This window comes from Salmo salar, chromosome ssa28, assembly GCF_905237065.1.
Source record: "Salmo salar chromosome ssa28, Ssal_v3.1, whole genome shotgun sequence".
NCBI classification, from domain to species: domain Eukaryota; kingdom Metazoa; phylum Chordata; class Actinopteri; order Salmoniformes; family Salmonidae; genus Salmo; species Salmo salar.
The window spans coordinates 18,720,356-18,738,586 of NC_059469.1; the positions used below are offsets into that span (position 1 = coordinate 18,720,356).

Below are 18,231 nucleotides of genomic sequence, written 5' to 3' on the forward strand. Positions count from 1 at the left end.
CAACCAACTTCACTTGAGCATTAATCTGATTAAGAGTTGGATTTATTTGTGTTTCCGTGGTTACTTAATAGGAACCCTTCCTCCTCTTCAGGCCAGGATGATGATATTAAAAACACCACCTCAATGACTGGCCCACAGCTGTGTATATACAACCAAATACGTTTTCTCCCTGTCTCTACAGAAAAAGCATTGAATTAATCCTACAATATTCAACTATGCAACGTTTCAGGCTTGCCCACAAGGACACACAGTGAAATATATGTTGGTATTATATCACGTCCTAAATATGTTCTGTATCAGGAAAGATGGATTTCATTATTCCCTGAAGCCTATTATTTTAATCCAGACCTGGATTCCAGTACTATTTGAAATCATTTCGAATACTTTAGCTGGGCTTGTGACGTCCCGTGTGGCTTAGTAGGTAGAGCATGGCGCTTGCAATGCCGGAGTTGTGTATTCGATTCCCATGGGGCACCAGTACAAAAAAAAGTATAAAGCTGTATGCACTCACTACTGTAAGTCGCTCTGGATTTCAAATAGTATTTTAACCCAGGTCTGCTTTAACCACCACTCAGAGAATCTAAAGTAGTTCCTTACTGGGTGCTGAGGAGAGTATGACATCATTGCACACTGGGTGGCATCTAACTCTGTCTTTTATTTAGCTCTTACTTACTTAATTGAGCTCTTAAGTGGGTGATGCCACTTCAATTCACATAAAAATTTGACGTTTTTAGGACTTGCTCTGTTTTTTAAAGAGTTGCTCTGTTTCAGCCAGAGAGAAAAAAATTAGCTTGTGGGGAAAGTTTTTTATGTTAATCATAACTCACCCCAGGGAACATATTATAAATCAGAATTCAACTTTGTCCATTTGTAAAAGTTTTTAAAGGTAGTATATTCATATAACCATGTGTGTACTGTGTTGGCCTCAGACTAAACGATGCTGTGTGTCAATAATATTGTATCACAAGTTCACAACATAACCTCTAATAGTGGGAAACTTCTTCTGACCACGTCCGAATCCCACCCGGGAGTCCCAACATTTTGATGAAATTAGTATTCCTGTTTTACAGCCTTGAATTTCCAAGTCCAGAAAACTGCAGCAATAATAGTTCCTAAACCTCAGAGCATAAAGCTGTCTGACAATGAAGTGCAGTACTGAGACGCCCAGTCTGCATCCGAAATGGCACCCTATTCACTATATAGTGAACTACTGTTGACCAAGACCCATTAAGTGCACTACCTTTGACCATGAACCCTATGGTCCCTCATCCAAAAGTAGTGTACTATAGGGTGCCATTTTGGACACAACCCTAGTCTCCTTATGTACCCAGACTACTTGGCCAATTCAATAATTCAAACAAGGAAATGTTGGAGCAACCAAAGTTTCATTGTTAATACGTAGTACATTTGAGTGGAACATCGTCAAAATCTACAGCGCTAGAAAAAATATTTCAATATAACTTTATAACAACAATCAAGGACAGATTATTTTATGATTTTGGTATTTGTCTTCTCTGTGGACAGTGTTAACTTTGCTTCACCGTGCCCTTAGAATTGATTCAGTATGCAAAGTAAAGTGTAATTCTGTTCTGAGGGTAATAAACAGCTTTGTGTTTTGCATTACCTTTAAACTCTGCATCCAAGATTCCAACAAGGCTGCGTCGATGTAACCATAGTACAGTAATTTGGATAAATGGCGAAGATGAAAGTGGGATTTCGTTTTTACATGCCTTCTAGACTGTTTGCACATTTTTGCTAAAGCACCGAAGTCTGGGTGTATAATTAAACTCTAAATGCTGTTTTTTGTGTTTGAAGAAAATGTGTATCCCTGCACTCCTTGCACAAACATTTAACATTCTCCAAATGGCTGTTACACAGACACACCCCGGATCACATAGACTAAGTCTCTAATACTTTAGAAAAGCTACTAGATTGCTTGTTCTGATGAATCACTACAAAATCGGTGTGTTTAACTCTTGACTGAACTCCTGACTAAGGAAGGAACAACTGTGCTGGGTAAGACATGCAGCTATGAATGAGGAAGAGACCCATATCTTTCTACTCTCTTTCTCGTTGCATTCCTCCATCGATGTGAAATATTTGACCCTTGGGGGTCCGCTGGGCAGCACAGGGGGCTGGAGAGAACCCTCCTATCACCTCTAGTCTTTTAGGGAGGTAGAAAGGCATTGGGTGTGATTTGTTAAATGTGGGGTACCCCCTGTATTGTGTCCCCAACACGGGGACATCTGGCAGTAGCAGTACGGCCCTGTGATAAAGGCCTCTGTGGTCTCTGTCCTCTTTCTCAACCAGTGAGCTGTGCAGCATTGAAGCACTGCCCAGACATTCTCATGCTAATACACAGAAAGGATGACAGCAGATGGGAAACATTTGGTTCTGTTCTTGTTCACTTGTAAAGAAATAATGTGCCCGTTATCATTATTTTACTTTCTGCTGTTCCGCTCTGTGTTATAAAACAGAGAGAAAGAATGTTTACAATGGAGGCCATCTTCTTAGGTGGCCTGAGGCAGAGAGAGGGTTGACTTTATATGCGACTGTTGGGAAACGGAATATCTAAGGAGAGTGATGGCTCTGAGGTTGACTCAGTGAAAAAGCATTTTAGCTTCAGAATAAGGGTAAACTACAGTAATATAATCATACTAAGAAATATTTGAACAATGAGTTAATCAAACAGGTGTGTGTGTGTGTGTGTGTGTGTGTGTGTGTGTGTGTGTGTGTGTGTGCGACAACAGGCAAGGCAGGTTTGGGACTAAGTTCCCTCCCTACTGCCATTTCATTGGATCATGACATGCCTCTCACATACCTTTGCAAAACGTTTACACACTCTAATTAGATGAAGACATGCCCATCTTCCTCTCTGAAGTCATACAGAAGTTTGATACAACTGCCACGTGTTCTAAATGAAATTAAGGTGCTGAATTTATGCATAGTCATTTAATTTAAACACCAAACAACATACATGTTGTATTCCAATCGTGGCTAGAGTACTGACAATGCTGTTTTGACAATACATTATTGGTTTAATGCGGGATAGCCAGCCATTGACATTTAGAATTGCACTGCGTATTCAACTGTTTTCTGACGTTGAAGTAGATTTACAATATTATTTATTATAAGGACTTTAACAGCTCGAGCGCTGGGACACATGTGAGGGTTATTTTTGAGTGAGCCGCGTGCAAGGTCTAATCCACTGGTGGATGCGGAGCAAGCTCCGGTAGCCTACGAGCTGTCCCCTCTATTTCTTAATGGCAAGACCTGAGAATGTCTGCCTAGCATGGCTGTGGCTTCTGAACCGGAGACCCAAGGACCGTTATGGCTTTTAGCCGAGTCTATTCGGACCCCCTGTCCCGAGGCATTTTCAAGAAATTCGTGGTCATGCTGTGTTCTCTCCTCACCTCCCTGTACCTCCTCCACTGCCTCACGGACCGCTGCAGCAGCATGCCCACGCCGGTAAAAGCATCCAGCCAAGTCGTGGGCTTCTTCGCCTCGGAACTACACGACTTGAGGTCGCTGAGGAGGAAAAGACTGTTACAGAAATGGACCACGGGGTCCAAGCCGGGCTTGAGCTACGAGAGCGCCGACGACGCTAAACGCACCTCCGAGTACTCCCGGTTCGACGATGCTGATACCGGACAGGTTTTGTACGAACCGGGACATCAGGTGGACAGTGATAGCGAAAAGAACCGAGAACTGTCGCATTATATGCCGCCTTCTTTGGGTGATATAGTTTATTCGAAGAGATTAGCACCTCGGTTTATGGTGAAGACGGGGAGTACAGGTAAAGTCAGTCCGCTTGGAGACGGGACCAAGAAGCTGCCCCAGGCGATGATCATCGGCGTAAAGAAAGGAGGGACGCGCGCGCTGCTCGAGTTCCTCCGCGTGCATCCAGACATCCGAGCTGTGGGAGCCGAGCCGCACTTCTTCGACCGCAACTACGAGAATGGACTGGAGTGGTACAGGTAAATGTTTAAATAAATACATTAAATATAAGTGAAATTATTATTATTATTGTTATTTTTTTTATTAGTAGTGGGCTTATTGTTATTATTATTATTATTAGATTATGTGTAGCCTATGCCTCTACTTTTCCCAAATTCATCAGTGCAGAGTGAAATATTGTTTGGTGACAAGTTTTAAAAGTTGTGCTGTTGTGTTGTTTTCAAAGTTGCTCACTGGCAACACTTGTTCAACGGACCAAGTTTTATAGCACACTTCTTTTCTATTACTTTGTTGCCTTTCGTCTTTGAAGGGGCTTTAATTACAGTATATGGTCCATTTTTTTTCATTACAATATACAGGATATAAACAAAGATATTTACATGTAAATCATGAACAACTTGGTGCCCTATAGGCTACTTTATTCAACTGTTTAACCAGTGTCAAAGTTGTGGGAGAGCTCTCACAACACCTAAATATATCTTATAATTCACTACAGATTATTTGGGGAATTTTTTATATTAAGAAAATGCGCATTTAAGATTAAAAAAGGTATTTCTGTAGCCTACAATTAACACTGCGTAATTATGACCTATGAACTAGACTAACGACATGTTTTTCCTACTCAATTATATAGGCTATTGTCTTTTTCAAAGATCAATGATGGGGATTCATTTGTAACGATAGTTTACATGATTAAGTCGCCAACCTTATCAATAAGTTCATATTTTATTTACTCAAAATGTATCTTGGCAAATTGGCTTCTCTCAAGATTTCATGGCAGAGCACAATATCACCTTATATCTCCTCAAAATCATAAAGAAATATATTAGTGTATTAACGTAATTTATGACACTTTCCATTGCATTTAAAATGAAATAAAGTGAATACTTTTCATGTAAAAAAATAAACTTAATTGCTGTCTTGTAATTATTAAATATCAAATATAAAACATATATAAAAAATCGAATTGTTCTTCATAGGCCTATTCAACATCACCAATAGTTGAATGGGGAGATACAAATAAGTATTATAGGGAAAAGCCCCAGATTTAGATAACAAGCAAAGTACAGCCTTGCTTCCAGAGTGACAAGCACTTTAAATGCAGCGGGAGTAGGGTCAATGTCTGACCTAAAATAAATATTCTGAACAAACTCTAAATACACATAAATACAGACATACACTCTCTCCCCCTCAATCCCCTCTCTTCTTTGGGAGTTACCATATTTTATCCCACTTTTCTCTCTCTCTGTGTTCAAGCCTATGGATTTGTGATCAGTAGGTTCACGTTGTTGTGTGTGCATACGCCCATGTGCATGTGTGTGGTTGTGCGTGCGTCCATGTCTGTGTGTGGTTGTATGCGTGCCCATGTGTTTGTGTGTGTGTGGTTGTGCGTACGCCATGCGTGTGTGTGTTCTCTCTTCGGGGGTTCATGTCTCTCCCTCTCAGTGGGCTTGTGTGTAATGGGGCATTGCCGACACTGTAGCTCTGTTTTTAAGAAGGATTATGGTTATAACGAAGGGTTACCTGAGTGTCTCAGGAGATTTGATTCACCTTTTGATTGAGTTAACACTATGCAGTTCACACTAAAAGCTTGGAGAAACTTCTCCTCTCACCCGGGCCCCCTCCTTCTAACTCCCCCAAACCCCCCATCCAACCTCAGCCCCCTCTCATACCCTAGCTCTCATACCCTCTCCCCACACACAGACACCTCCCTCTTTGTGCCTCTGTGAGCGTGAACACTCTCTCTTTTGGCCATCACTCTTTCACACCCTTCTGTTTACCTATTCATCCATTGTGGGAGTGTATATCCATGAGGGTTCCATCTATCCTGAGGAGTTGCCAAGATTCTTGTACATGGAATTTGGTCCATGAGCTCCAAGGACTAGCCGAACAAACTCAACCTCAGGGCCTGTTACACTTAATGCCTTCCATTAAAATGGGGAATGGGCCCTTGAATTAAAATGGCCGGAGCAGAAGAAATAAAGAAGGGTTACAACAACGTGACTGACTAGTCAGCCTGAAGGAGTGCATCTGCTGTGTAGAGGTCCACTCCTGTCAACTCTGTTCCAGGAAGTCTGAGAGAGACTCCCTTTATTAATAGTCTTTGTGTGTGGACACTTTAACGCAGTCATTTAGACTTGAGCTTGATTGAAGTGTGTGAAACGTTGTTGTTTTACTCAGGAAGTGTCGAACACGCAAATGGAAGTGGAACGCTGTTGCTGAACTGTTAATAACCTCTGTGTGTGTATATGCTTTTGATAGGAAGTAGCCCTCTCATTTAGACTTAGAGCTCTATTCAATCACATCCTCTTCAGCCGACATCCACATAGCGGTTGTTTTGTAGGTGTCTCAGGTGGTTGTTTTGGCTGTGGTAGAGGTGGAACTGTGTTTGAGCTGTCAAATCCACAAGTGGCTCCTGGCATTATACCTAAAGCGGACATTACCATTGGTTGCACGGAGTTGCATTTAAGAGAAATCCCATGCAGCCTCGTTTACAAGTTAAAACAGTGGAATGTGAGATGTAATCTACACCTCCATTATGATGATAGAAACCCTCATTATTTAGTTGAATTTTTTTTCAAGTTGACCGTCATTTCTTTATAGCCTACACTTTCTCGTTCTGAACTTCTAATGCGAGTAGGGTGGGTGTGGCTTCATGACGATGATCGCAAGAGCAGCTGCTCACCAATTTGACGGATCCAACGCAGTTCAACCTCCAGAACCGCTATGCGGGTGTCTGCTATCGCCAGTAAATGCTTGATCTGATTCAATCTAGGCCTTAGTTTGATTGAAGTGTGTGAAGTTTCTTTTTCCCTCTATTCAAGAAGTGTCAAACGCTAATGGAAGCGAAATGGTGTTTCTGAACTGCAGTGCACTCAGAGTTCATTCACTTGACGTCAAAACCCTCTAAATCTGGGCTTCAGCTGTCAAGTTCTGGACATTTTTTTTCATTCTCTTCTTTGGTCTTTTGTACTGCTGCATGGAATGGCAAAAAAAAATCTGCAGATTATACAACACACATGACAATATGATGGATTTGTGCAAATGGCTAAGCATTAAGAAAACAAACAAGAGAATGGTCCGGCGCTATTCATTCATGCTACTTGTCATTTTTGTGTATTGTTTCACAATTCTAGAAAACGGTTTTGGTTCTAGAAAGGCGGTCTCGGTGGTAGAGGGAAACAAGGCCATGGTTTTCTATAGCTAATCACTGCATCCAATTTCCTGGAATTACGTGATTCTTTTCATTAGTGTGTGTGTGTGTGTGTGTGTGTGTGTGTGTGTGTGTGTGTGTGTGTGTGTGTGTGTGTGTGTGTGTGTGTGTGTGTGTGTGTGTGTGTGTGTGTGTGTGTGTGTGTGTGTGTGTGAATAGTTAAAGGCAGAGAGAGCAGAGGCATCCGTCTCATGGGACTTAGAGTCTTTGTTTAGAGTAATGGCCGATATGTGGACTGAACATGAATCACTATGGCCTGTCTGTCTGTCCCTGTGGGAATGTGTGTGTGTGTGTGTGTGTGTGTGTGTGTGTGTGTGTGTGTGTGTGCGTGCGCGCACGAGCGAGCGTCTGTACGTACATGTGTGTGTTTCCGGTGTGTTTGTGTGTGTCTATGGGAATGTGTGTGTGTGTGTGTGCGCGTGCATGCGTGCGCGAGCGAGCGTACGTACGTACGTACGTGTGTGTGTTTCCGGTGTGTTTGTGTGTGTCTATGGGAATGTGTGTGTGTGGGAGACATTAGTTTAACACTTTGAAGTCCTAATGTGACGTGGCATCAACAACATCCAGCGGTCTGTGTTTTCCTGCTTTCCCAGTGGAAACATAGACAGACATATTGTAGCCCCCAAGTCCCTAAGGAAAGTTATCACTGTTTGTGTAGAAGTTACCAAGATATATCGTCATTATTTGCATAATATTTTTAATATTATTTTCTATGTAATATATCCAAGTTGCAGTGGTGATTTTAGTATGTAAATCTTGGTGGGGCAATCTCAAAAAGACACTACACAACACTAAACAATATATTAATTGCAGTATAACGGCGATAAGCGTCGCCCACAAATTGTTAGGGCCGACATAAAGCTGTCCCAACAGCAGAGCTTTCTTTCCAGCACAATGGATTGAATCCATACCACCACTACACCTGGCTATCAGCAGAGCCTTGTCTGGCAGCGAAACAATTACTTCTGCCTTGTTTACTGCCTTTTTAAAAAACAAAGCTGATATGGCTGATTTGCTTAAACAAATGTGACAATTGAGATGATCAAACTATGGCATAAAGGGAACGATGAGCAGATAAGAGGCATTCCGTAATTTATTATTATTATTTATTACTTTAATGAGCGAGTGATGACGGAAGTAGTCAATATATGTGTTCAGCACTTTTGAAATATACAGCGACAGAATACAGAACATGGGCTCTTACAGTATTTTCCCTGTACACCAAGTCAGAACCGTAGGATAAATAAAACTTTGAAAATAAGATGTTGACATGATCAGTCCAATCAAAGGTACTGTACATATAACGTGATTTGTCGTCATTTTATCTGTGGCCAATGACCTTGAGCCTTCTTGGAAGGGCACTTGTAATATAACTCTATGGCAGGACCCAAAGGGCTGAAATTTTGGATGTCTACCCTTACTAAGGACATAAACTTTGGGATGACGTAGTGTCCCCATGAGTGACAGAACACTGAGCCAATCATGGCGCAATGCTCCTATGTTTGGCTGGCTCACCCCACCACCACAGAAGGCACTGAGCTAGGCTGAAACACCTGCATTTTGGAGCTGCCTTACTCAAGAAAACAATAAAGAGACCATGTGCGTATGCGGCTTTATTATTTAACTCAATGATATATACACTAGCATTCAAAAGTTTGGGGTCACTTAAAAATATCCTTGTTTTTGAAAGAAAAGCAGTTTTTTTGTCCATTAAAATAACATCAAATTGATCAGAAATACAGTGTAGACATTGTTAATGTTGTAAATGACTATTGTAGCTGGAAACGTTACATTTTTTATGGAATATCTACATAGGCGTACAGAGGCCCATTATCAGCAACCATCACTCCTTTGTTCCAATGGCACGTTGTGTTAGCTAATCCAAGTTTATAATTTTAAAAGGCTAATTGATCATTAGAAAACCCTTTTGCAATTATACTAGCACAGCTGAAAACTGTTGTCTCTGCCCCACCTGTCCTGATTGACGGGTCGCCACTGGACAGTTGTAAATAACTTTCACCAAGTTTTTGGAGTGTCGAATTCAGCATACCCAGTGTATCTTCCTTCTCCTGACAAAGTGAAATCTGATCCACACCGAAGTTGTACTAATGCGTTTTGTACAACAAACCATTATCTTTTAGTCTTGTAATACGTTGGGTAAAATGTATGTTTTATGCATTTACATGTGTGTGCATCTGCCTCTCTCTGTACAATGTAAGTAGTTGTACAGTAGGTCTACATTGTTAGCCATTAAACAGGAAGTAGTTCTAGGTCTACATTGTTAGCCATTAAACAGGAAACCAGCGGCTCAGTGTTACATTTCACTACCCATCTCTCTACCTTGTACCGAGACAATCATGCTTGACCCGACACGCTATTGTTGTGGAAATGTGATGTACTCCAAGTGAACAAGGTCACCGACAACACTCTGATGTAATGAAAGGTCCATGTTGATGGTAGTTTAGCGTTATGTCTGGGACCTACTAGGGTTACCCTCTAGCTCAGCCTTCTACCCTCTAACCCAGCCTTCACCTGTCAAGGCCAGGGGATTTGGAGGGGTGAGGGGGAGGTTGAGTGGGGTCTGCAGGGGTCCGAGGGGGTGCGCTGTCTGACATCACAGACTGGCTGGATTAGGCCAGACCAAACCATCTAATGAGTTAATTGCCCTTCATAAAAACACATGTGACCTGTACCAGACTAGCAGTCTGAGGTCCCTGCCTGCCATCATCCATCCTATACATAATATATTTACAGAAACCCATGTTATTGTCTTGTTCAGTTGTTTGCATCAAAAGTATGTTGTACCGAAAACAAGACACAAGGGAGTGAATTATGAATGAAAAAGCTCAGCTCCAAAAAATAGACATTTCTGTAAAATTAGGGCCTTTACCTGTTTATTGAACTGGCTGTATTTTACAGGAAATGAAGTAATGGTACTAAAAGTGTTCTGATAATAAAAGCATTGACCCAGTCGGGACCCATAGAGAACGGTTCTTTGGGGATTTTCTGTAGTGCTGCTCTCTGTTCCTCTGGCTAACCCTGTCTCTGTAGTAGCCTGTGGTGAGAGGCCGTCAGATGTAGATGTAGGGGAAGACACTATCAAAGTATGTTTTTACTGTACTCCAAATGCCAGGGATACATTACAAGATCCAGATGTAAACATTTGGAATAATATTTTGGATCTTGTCCCATATATGAATACCATAAACATTCATTTTTCAAACTCTTTTGTGATTATCATTATTTCCTACATGAGTCTAGTCGTCCAGCCAAATAGCTTCGCTGATGCTGCTCCATGTATGAAAAGTTGCACAAAGCAAATAAATTTACTCAGTCGTCAGAACTGTTAGTGAAAAGTGGTTTAAATTCCCAGCATTTTCCGTGAGCACCACTTCCAAGTTGTTCATATTTTGGCAGGGTTAGGTGTCAATTAAGTGGGTGGCAGAGTTGAGAGTGCTGCCTTGTTTGTTGCTCTCAGACATGTCACTCGTCATTGGGCCTGTGAAGAGGTCTGGAGGACACGTGGAAAGGAAAGGCTGGCAGCTTATTGGTAGGGAGGAGAAACATCCCAGCAGTTAGCTATATTACTGTGGATGCCTTGAGTAGTGTGAGGAATTTCTGTATTTTTCCATTATAGCAAAGTTTATGCAGGCACACAGAAGCAATGCATTTACAGTAGATGACTTTGCAACTACTCATATTCCATAAGTTCATTAGTTAGCCTTCATTGTGGTGTGTGCTGCTGGTTGTCATGTGAAAGCAGAACCCTAACAAACAAAGAGACTCCTGTGTGTGTGTGTGTGTGTGTGTGTGTGTGTGTGTGTGTGTGTGTGTGTGTGTGTGTGTGTGTGTGTGTGTGTGTGTGTGTGTGTGTGTGTGTGTGTGTGTGTGCATTCGTCCACGCTGTATGCATCCCCCCAGTGTACCACAGGCAGTCAACATTGCTTTGATCTGGCTTGGCCAGGAGTCCAGCTATGACATGTTCTTCCTCTCAGAGTTTTAAACGGAGCGAATGAGTTAAAATAGGCAAAAAAATCCACTGTCTCTCCCCACTGGGCACACACTGGTTGAATCAACGTTCTTTCCACATCATTTCAATGACATTACATTGAACCAATGTGAAATAGACGTTGATTGAATTGACTTCTGTGCCCAGTGGGTCTGTCTCTTTATTTCTCTCTCATACGTACAGTACACTAACTCTCTGGTACCAAGGTGTTTGATGTACATTTAATACACTCGCTTCTCTGAGCCCAATTGATTTATCAGATTTTCCTTTAAGGTGCACTACTGAAAACACGAAGCTGCATTGAAGCACCCAGAACAGTGCTGGACAGGGTGGTAACCCGATCCCCTGAGAGAGCAAGAAAGAGAAAGAGAGAGAGGGTGAGAGAGAGAGAGAGTGAGAGAGAGTGAGAGCTCCTGAGCATGAGACCCTGACTGCCTCAGGGTTGTGAAAATGATTATCATGGAGTATAATTGTACTTGTAACACAAGGGGCCCCTCACCTTCCACTGGAGGAATGTAACCCACCATCACCACACACATACACAAACACATACACACACACACAAACATACACAAACACACACACACACAAACACACACAAACACACACACCAAGGTTATTATAGTTTTGTGTTTTTATTTCTATTAGACTAAGATTTTCATTTGAAATTATGTTTAGTTTCAGTTAGTTTTCACATCTACTTTACTAGTTTTATTCAGTTTCAGTTTTATAAAAACATCTCTCTTTCGTTTTGATATTATTTAGTTTCCGTTTTAGTGTTAGGGACAGAAAGTAGCCTAATGTGTGGGAGGCTAGGAGACATTTATTAGTTGTATAGGTGTTGTGTTTTTGGAATGTCACTTCTTGTCACTGTGGGTCAGTAATGCATAAGGTGATGGGTCAGGTTATAGGTTAGGTTTAAAGGTAGACTCGGTGAGATGACGTAGATAGTGGGTCAATTTCCGGGTCAACCAGGAGCGCTGAATCGCGAGGCTCAACATTTCCACTGTTTCGGTCCCGTAGTTACCACGTTGTAGCAGCGTGAAGCGCACCTGTGCATATAATCTGTGTGACTGTGTAAGAGCAAAGTCTTGCATCATGCTCATCTCAACGGGTGCGTTCAAGTGGATCACTTTTGTCAAGTCTGTGACCATCGTTGGTCACGGCCTTTCTAAGTGTGTTGCATTCAGGGGATAAAAATGGTCAGACTGGCACCTACAGTGTCTTCAGAAAGTATTCACGCCCCTTGACTTTTTTCACATCTTGTTGTGTTACAGCCTGCATTTAAAATGCATTCAACTGAGATATTTGCTTACTGGCCTACACACAATACCCGATAATGTCAAAGTAGAATTATGTTTCTGAATTTTTTAATAATTCATGAAAAATTAAAAGCTGAAATTTCTTGAGTCTATAAGTATTCAAACCCTTTGTTGTGGCAAGCCTAAATAAGGTCAGGAATATACACTTGCTTAACAAGTCACATAATAAGTTACATGGACTCATAGTGTTTTAACATGATTTTTGAATGACTACCTCATCTCTGTACCACACACGTACAATTATCTGTAAGTTGAGCAGGGAATTTCAAACACAGATTCAACCACAAAGACCAGGGAGGTTTTCCAATGCATCGCAAAGAAGGGCACTCATTGGTAGATACTGTAGGTGAAAAAAAACAGACATTGAATATCCCTTTGAGCATCGTCAAGATATTTATTACATTTTGGATGGTGTATCAATACACCGTCACTACAAAAATACATGTATCCTTCCTAACTCAGTTGCTGGAGAGGAAGAAAACCACTCAGGGATTTCACCATGAGGCCAATAAAAAATATTCCAAAACATGCATCCTGTTTGCAAAAATGCACTAAAGTAATATTGCAAATAAATGTGGAAAAGCAATTAACTTTTTGTCTTGAATACAAAGTGTTATGTTTGGGGCAAATCCAATACAACACATTAATGAGTACCACTCTGTATTTTCAAGCATAGTGGTGGCTACATAGTTAAGTGTATGCTTGTAATCGGACTGCTGTTTTTCCAGTATAAAAAATAAATAGAATTGAGCTAAGCTAAGGTAAAATCCTCTAAGAAAACCTGGTTCAGTCTGCTTTCCAACAGACACTGGGAGATTAATTCACCTTTCAGTCGGACAATAACCTAAAACACAAGGCCAAATCTACACTGAAGTTGCTTACCAAGAAGATAGTGGATGTTCCTGAGTGGCCGAGTTACAGTTTGGACTTAAATCTACTTGAAAATCTATGGCAAGACCTGAAAATGGTTGTCTAGCAATGATCAAAAAAATATTTTACAGAGCTTGAAGAATTTTGAAAATAATAATGGGCAAATGTTGCACGTTCCAGGTGTGGAATACTCTTAGAGGCTTACCCAGAAAGACTCACAGCTGTAATCGAAGTCACAAATGCTTCTACAAAGTATTGACTCATGGGTGTGAATACTTATGTAAATTATATATTTGAGGCTCTCTCTCACTAATTGGTTGTACATTGTGTACACACATATTATAATTAGGATTTCAGTTTGTGAGTGTGTATTATGAGGTTAGTTCATGAGAGTTAGTCTAAAGTCTTTACCATTCAAACGCGCCCAATATCTGCGGTGCTGCTCGGGGCATTGTCATCTCGCTGAGTCTACCTGTAGCCCTTTCCTGCAGTCAAATTACCTCGTGGCTTCATGGGTGGAATGTTATTCATATTTTTAATATTTTCATAATTAATCAACATTTTTTTAAATTATGCAGAAAATCCGATGTTTCTATATCAAACAGTTTGTTTGTATTTCAGTTGTCTGCGATGTAAAGTACCAGTCAACATTTTGGACATACCTACTCATTCAAAGGTTTTTCTTTATTTTTACTATTTTCTACAGAAGAATAGTAAAGACATCAAAACTATGTAACAACATGGAATCATGTAGTAACCAAAAAAGTGTTAAACAAATAAAAATATATTTTATATTTGAGATTTTTCAAAGTAGCCACCCTTTGCCCTGATGACAGCTTTGCACACTCTTGGCATTCTCTCAATCAGCTTAATGAGGAATGCTTTTCCAACAGTCTTGAAGGAGTTCCCATATATGCTGAGCACTTGTTGGCTGCTTTTCCTTCACTCTGCAGTCCAACTCATCCCAAACCGTCTCAATTGGGTTGAGGTCGGGGGATTGTGGAGGCCAGGTCATCTGATGCAGCACTCCATCATCCTTCTTGGTCAAATAGCCCTTACACAGCCTGGAGGTGTGTTTTGGGTCATTGCCCTGTTGAAAAACAAATGATAGTTCCACTAAGCACAAACCAGATGGGATGGTGTATCGCTCCAGAATGCTGTGGTAGACGTGCTGGTTAAATGTGGCTTGAATTCTAAATAAATCACTGATAGTGTTACCAGCAAAGCACCCCCACACCATCACACCTCCTCCTCCATTCTTCACGGTGGGAACCACACATGTGAAGATCATCCGTTTACCTACTCTGCGTCTCACAAAGAGAGACTTCAAAGTTGTTTAAATTTTCTGGATTGACTGACCTTCATGTCTTAAAATAATGATGGATTGTTGTTTGTCTTTGTTTATTTGAGCTATTCTTGCCATAATATGGACTTGGTCTTTTACCAAGTAGGGATATCTTCTGTATACCACCCCTACCTTGTCACAAAACAACTGATTGACTCAAACACATTAAGAAGGAAAGAAATTCCACAAATTAACATTTAACAATGCACACCTGTTAATTGAAATGCATTCCAGGTGACTACCTCATGAAGCTGGTAGAGAGAATGCCAAGAGTGTGCAAAGCTGTCTTCAAGGCAAAGGGTGGCTACTTTGAAGAATCTCAAATATAAAATATATTTTGATTTGTTTAACCTCTCTAGGGTATGTGGGACCCACCTACTCAACAGCCAGTGGAATCCTGTGGCGCGATATTCAAATACCTTAGAAATGCTATTACTTCAATTTCTCAAACATATGACTATTTTACACCATTTTAAAGACAAGACTCTCGTTAATCTAACCACACTGTCCGATTTCAAAAAGGCTTTACAACGAAAGCAAAACATTAGATTATGTCAGCAGAGTACCCAGCCAGAAATAATCAGACACCCATTTTTCAAGCTAGCATATAATGTCACATAAACCCAAACCACAGCTAAATGCAGCACTAACCTTTGATGATCTTCATCAGATGACACTCCTAGGACATTATGTTATACAATACATGCATGTTTTGTTAAATCAAGTTCATATTTATATCAAAAACCAGCTTTTTACATTAGCATGTGACGTTCAGAACTAGCATACCCACCGCAAACTTCCGGTGAATTTACTAAATTACTCACGATAAACGTTCACAAAAAACATAACAATTATTTTAAGAATTATAGATACAGAACTCCTTTATGCAATCTCTATGTCCGATTTTAAAATAGCTTTTCGGCAAAAGCACATTTTGCAATATTCTGAGTAGATAGCTCGCCATCACAGGCTAGCTATTTTGACACCCACCAAGTTTGGCACTCACCAAACTCAGATTTACTATAAGAAAAATTGGATTACCTTTGCTGTTCTTCATCAGAATGCACTCCCAGGACTTCTACTTCAATAACAAATGTTGGTTTGGTTCAAAATAATCCATAGTTATGTTCAAATATCCTCTGTTTTGTTCGTGCGTTCAAGACACTATCCGAAGGGTGACGAAGGGTGACGCGCCCGACGCGTTTCGTGACAAAAAAAATCTAAATATTCCATTACCATACTTCGAAGCATGTCAACCACTGTTTAAAATCTATTTTTATGCGATTTTTCTCGTAAAAAAGTGATAATATTCCTACCGGGAAACCCTGTTTTCGTTCAAAGACGAAAAAATAAAAACATGGGGTCATCTCGTGCACGCGCCCCCAGTCTCATTGTTCTCTGATCGACCACTATCCAAATGCGCTACTGTTTTTCAGCAATGGGCTGCAAAGTCATCATTCAACGTTCTGCCGCCTTCTGAGAGCCTATGGGAGCTGTAGGAAGTGTTACGTTACAGCAGAGATCCTCAGTTTTCAATAAAGAGAGTGTAGAAGGCCAAGAAATGGTCAGAGAGGGCACTTCCTGTAAGGAATCTTCTCAGGTTTTTGCCTGCCATATGAGTTCTGTTATACTCACAGACACCATTCAAACAGTTTTAGAAACTTTAGGGTGTTTTCTATCCAAATCAAACTTTATATGCATATTCTAGTTTCTGGGCAGTAGTAATAACCAGATTAAATCGGGTACGTTTTTTATCCGGCCGTGCAAATACTGCCCCCTACCCTCGAGAGGTTAACACTTTTTTGGTTACTACATGATTCCATATGTTATTTCATAGTTTTGTAATTTATGTAATACATTTAATCTCTCTTCTTTTTTTGAAGTCCATAACCATGTGTGTGAGGTGTATACTTTTGTTTCATAGTAGATTTATTTAAGACTACCAAGAATCACTCTGTGTGACCCTGTGACCCGCCAGATTCAGAAGCTTGAAAACTCCACCAGAAATAAAAGCTTGAAACCTCATTAGATTTGCCCATCAAAAAACAAAAACTTAACATAATTCATAATGGTTTGTATTGTATTTATTTAATTTAGTTTTGGAGTCAAAGATAATAGTTTTAGTATAGTTGTTTAAAAAAAGTTGTTTGTTAATTGTTATATTTCAGTTTACTAAATCTTTTTTTGATGAATAGATTTCATTTCACCCTTGACACACACACACACACACACACACACACACACACACACACACACACACACACACACACACATGTCCTTGATCCCCACCATCACCCTTACACACCCCAGCAGCTGACCCTAGGAGGTCCCCATACAGGGAAGTAGGGAAGCGGGGTAGGTTGGGGAGGGGGAGGTGGGGAAGGCTGGGGAGGGCAGGGCAGGTTGGGGAGGTGGGGAAGGTTGGGGAGGCCAGTGTAGTTTGGGGAGGGAGGAGGTGCGGTAGGTTGGGCCACGGTACTGGCTGTCAGCAGCTGCCCCCTGGCATGCAGGGAATCCCCCCCGATGGGAGGATGGGGTCAGGCAGCAGGTGCAGGGTGATCCTCAGACACCTCCTGAATTCCCCAGACGCTCACACCTGATGTTTTCACCTGACTGACCAAGGCACCCAAAATAACAACCTGTTTGTTGTCTGTTGGCCTGCGTCTGTCCATCGGTCTGTCGTTCATTCCTGTGGGGGTCTAGTTGGTATCTTTGGTACAAATGGCCGAAGCCTCACTGACCAGGGTGAGCTGCAGACCTGATATTTGATATTTTGCTTGAGCCTGCCTGAAGTGCTAGATGGGTGGTTTTGCTGTTTTGGGACTATTCAATTGGTTCATTAAGCCAGGCAAGCTCAATCAAGCACAGATAAAGTATTTAAAATGATATCAAATAGTATTTGAACCCAGGTCTGGTGAGCTGAGCTTTACTGAGAGCCTGTAGAAAGAAAGGTAATTGATCATGGTTAGGGTTAGATCATCGAGGGCCACCTAGAGGGCTTCACACAGAATGTACCACCCAAAAGAGTTCAGAGTTCACTACAGCAGACAGCAGATGGTATTGTTGGGGATAGAGTTACTCTTGTTGCAGCATTCTGCTTGTTGTTTATTTGCTCTGGAGGTTTCCGTCCACACTAGTCAGGCAGCAACCTGTTTGTCCCTTTCTTATCTTAAGAACACTTCCGTTAAACAGCTGTTGTTCTTGTTTTATGGGGTATTAGTAACAGTACTAAGCACTATCCGCTCAAGGATTCAGATTACAAAACCATTTGGTTTAGGGCTACAAACGTACAAGGCCTGCAACTCTCCCCTATGATTTGAAATGTTATAGAGTTGAAGCAATTTACTGAAGCAATTTTGATCATGTCTTAAGGCCAAATATGCAATATCCCAACATTAGACCTCTCTAGCCTTTGCCTATAAGTCTGCACCACTGTTCCTCTGTAAGGCAATAGGTCTAACGCCTAAAAAGAACGATAGTGCTTTACCGGTTTTCAACGAATGTTTGTGAATGT

The 18,231-nt window shown here is 41.1% G+C and overlaps 1 protein-coding gene across 1 annotated transcript in view; it reads left to right on the forward strand.

The window, feature by feature from the left end:
- Positions 1 to 2,921: 2,921 nt before the first annotated feature.
- LOC106589629 (heparan sulfate glucosamine 3-O-sulfotransferase 3A1) overlaps positions 2,922 to 18,231 on the forward strand; it is a 51,985-nt gene continuing 36,675 nt past the window's right edge. The window contains exon 1 of the mRNA XM_014179838.2: positions 2,922 to 3,977. Within this exon, the coding sequence (XP_014035313.1) occupies positions 3,331 to 3,977 (647 nt within the window). The 5' untranslated portion in view covers positions 2,922 to 3,330. The remainder of the gene's footprint in view (positions 3,978 to 18,231) is intronic.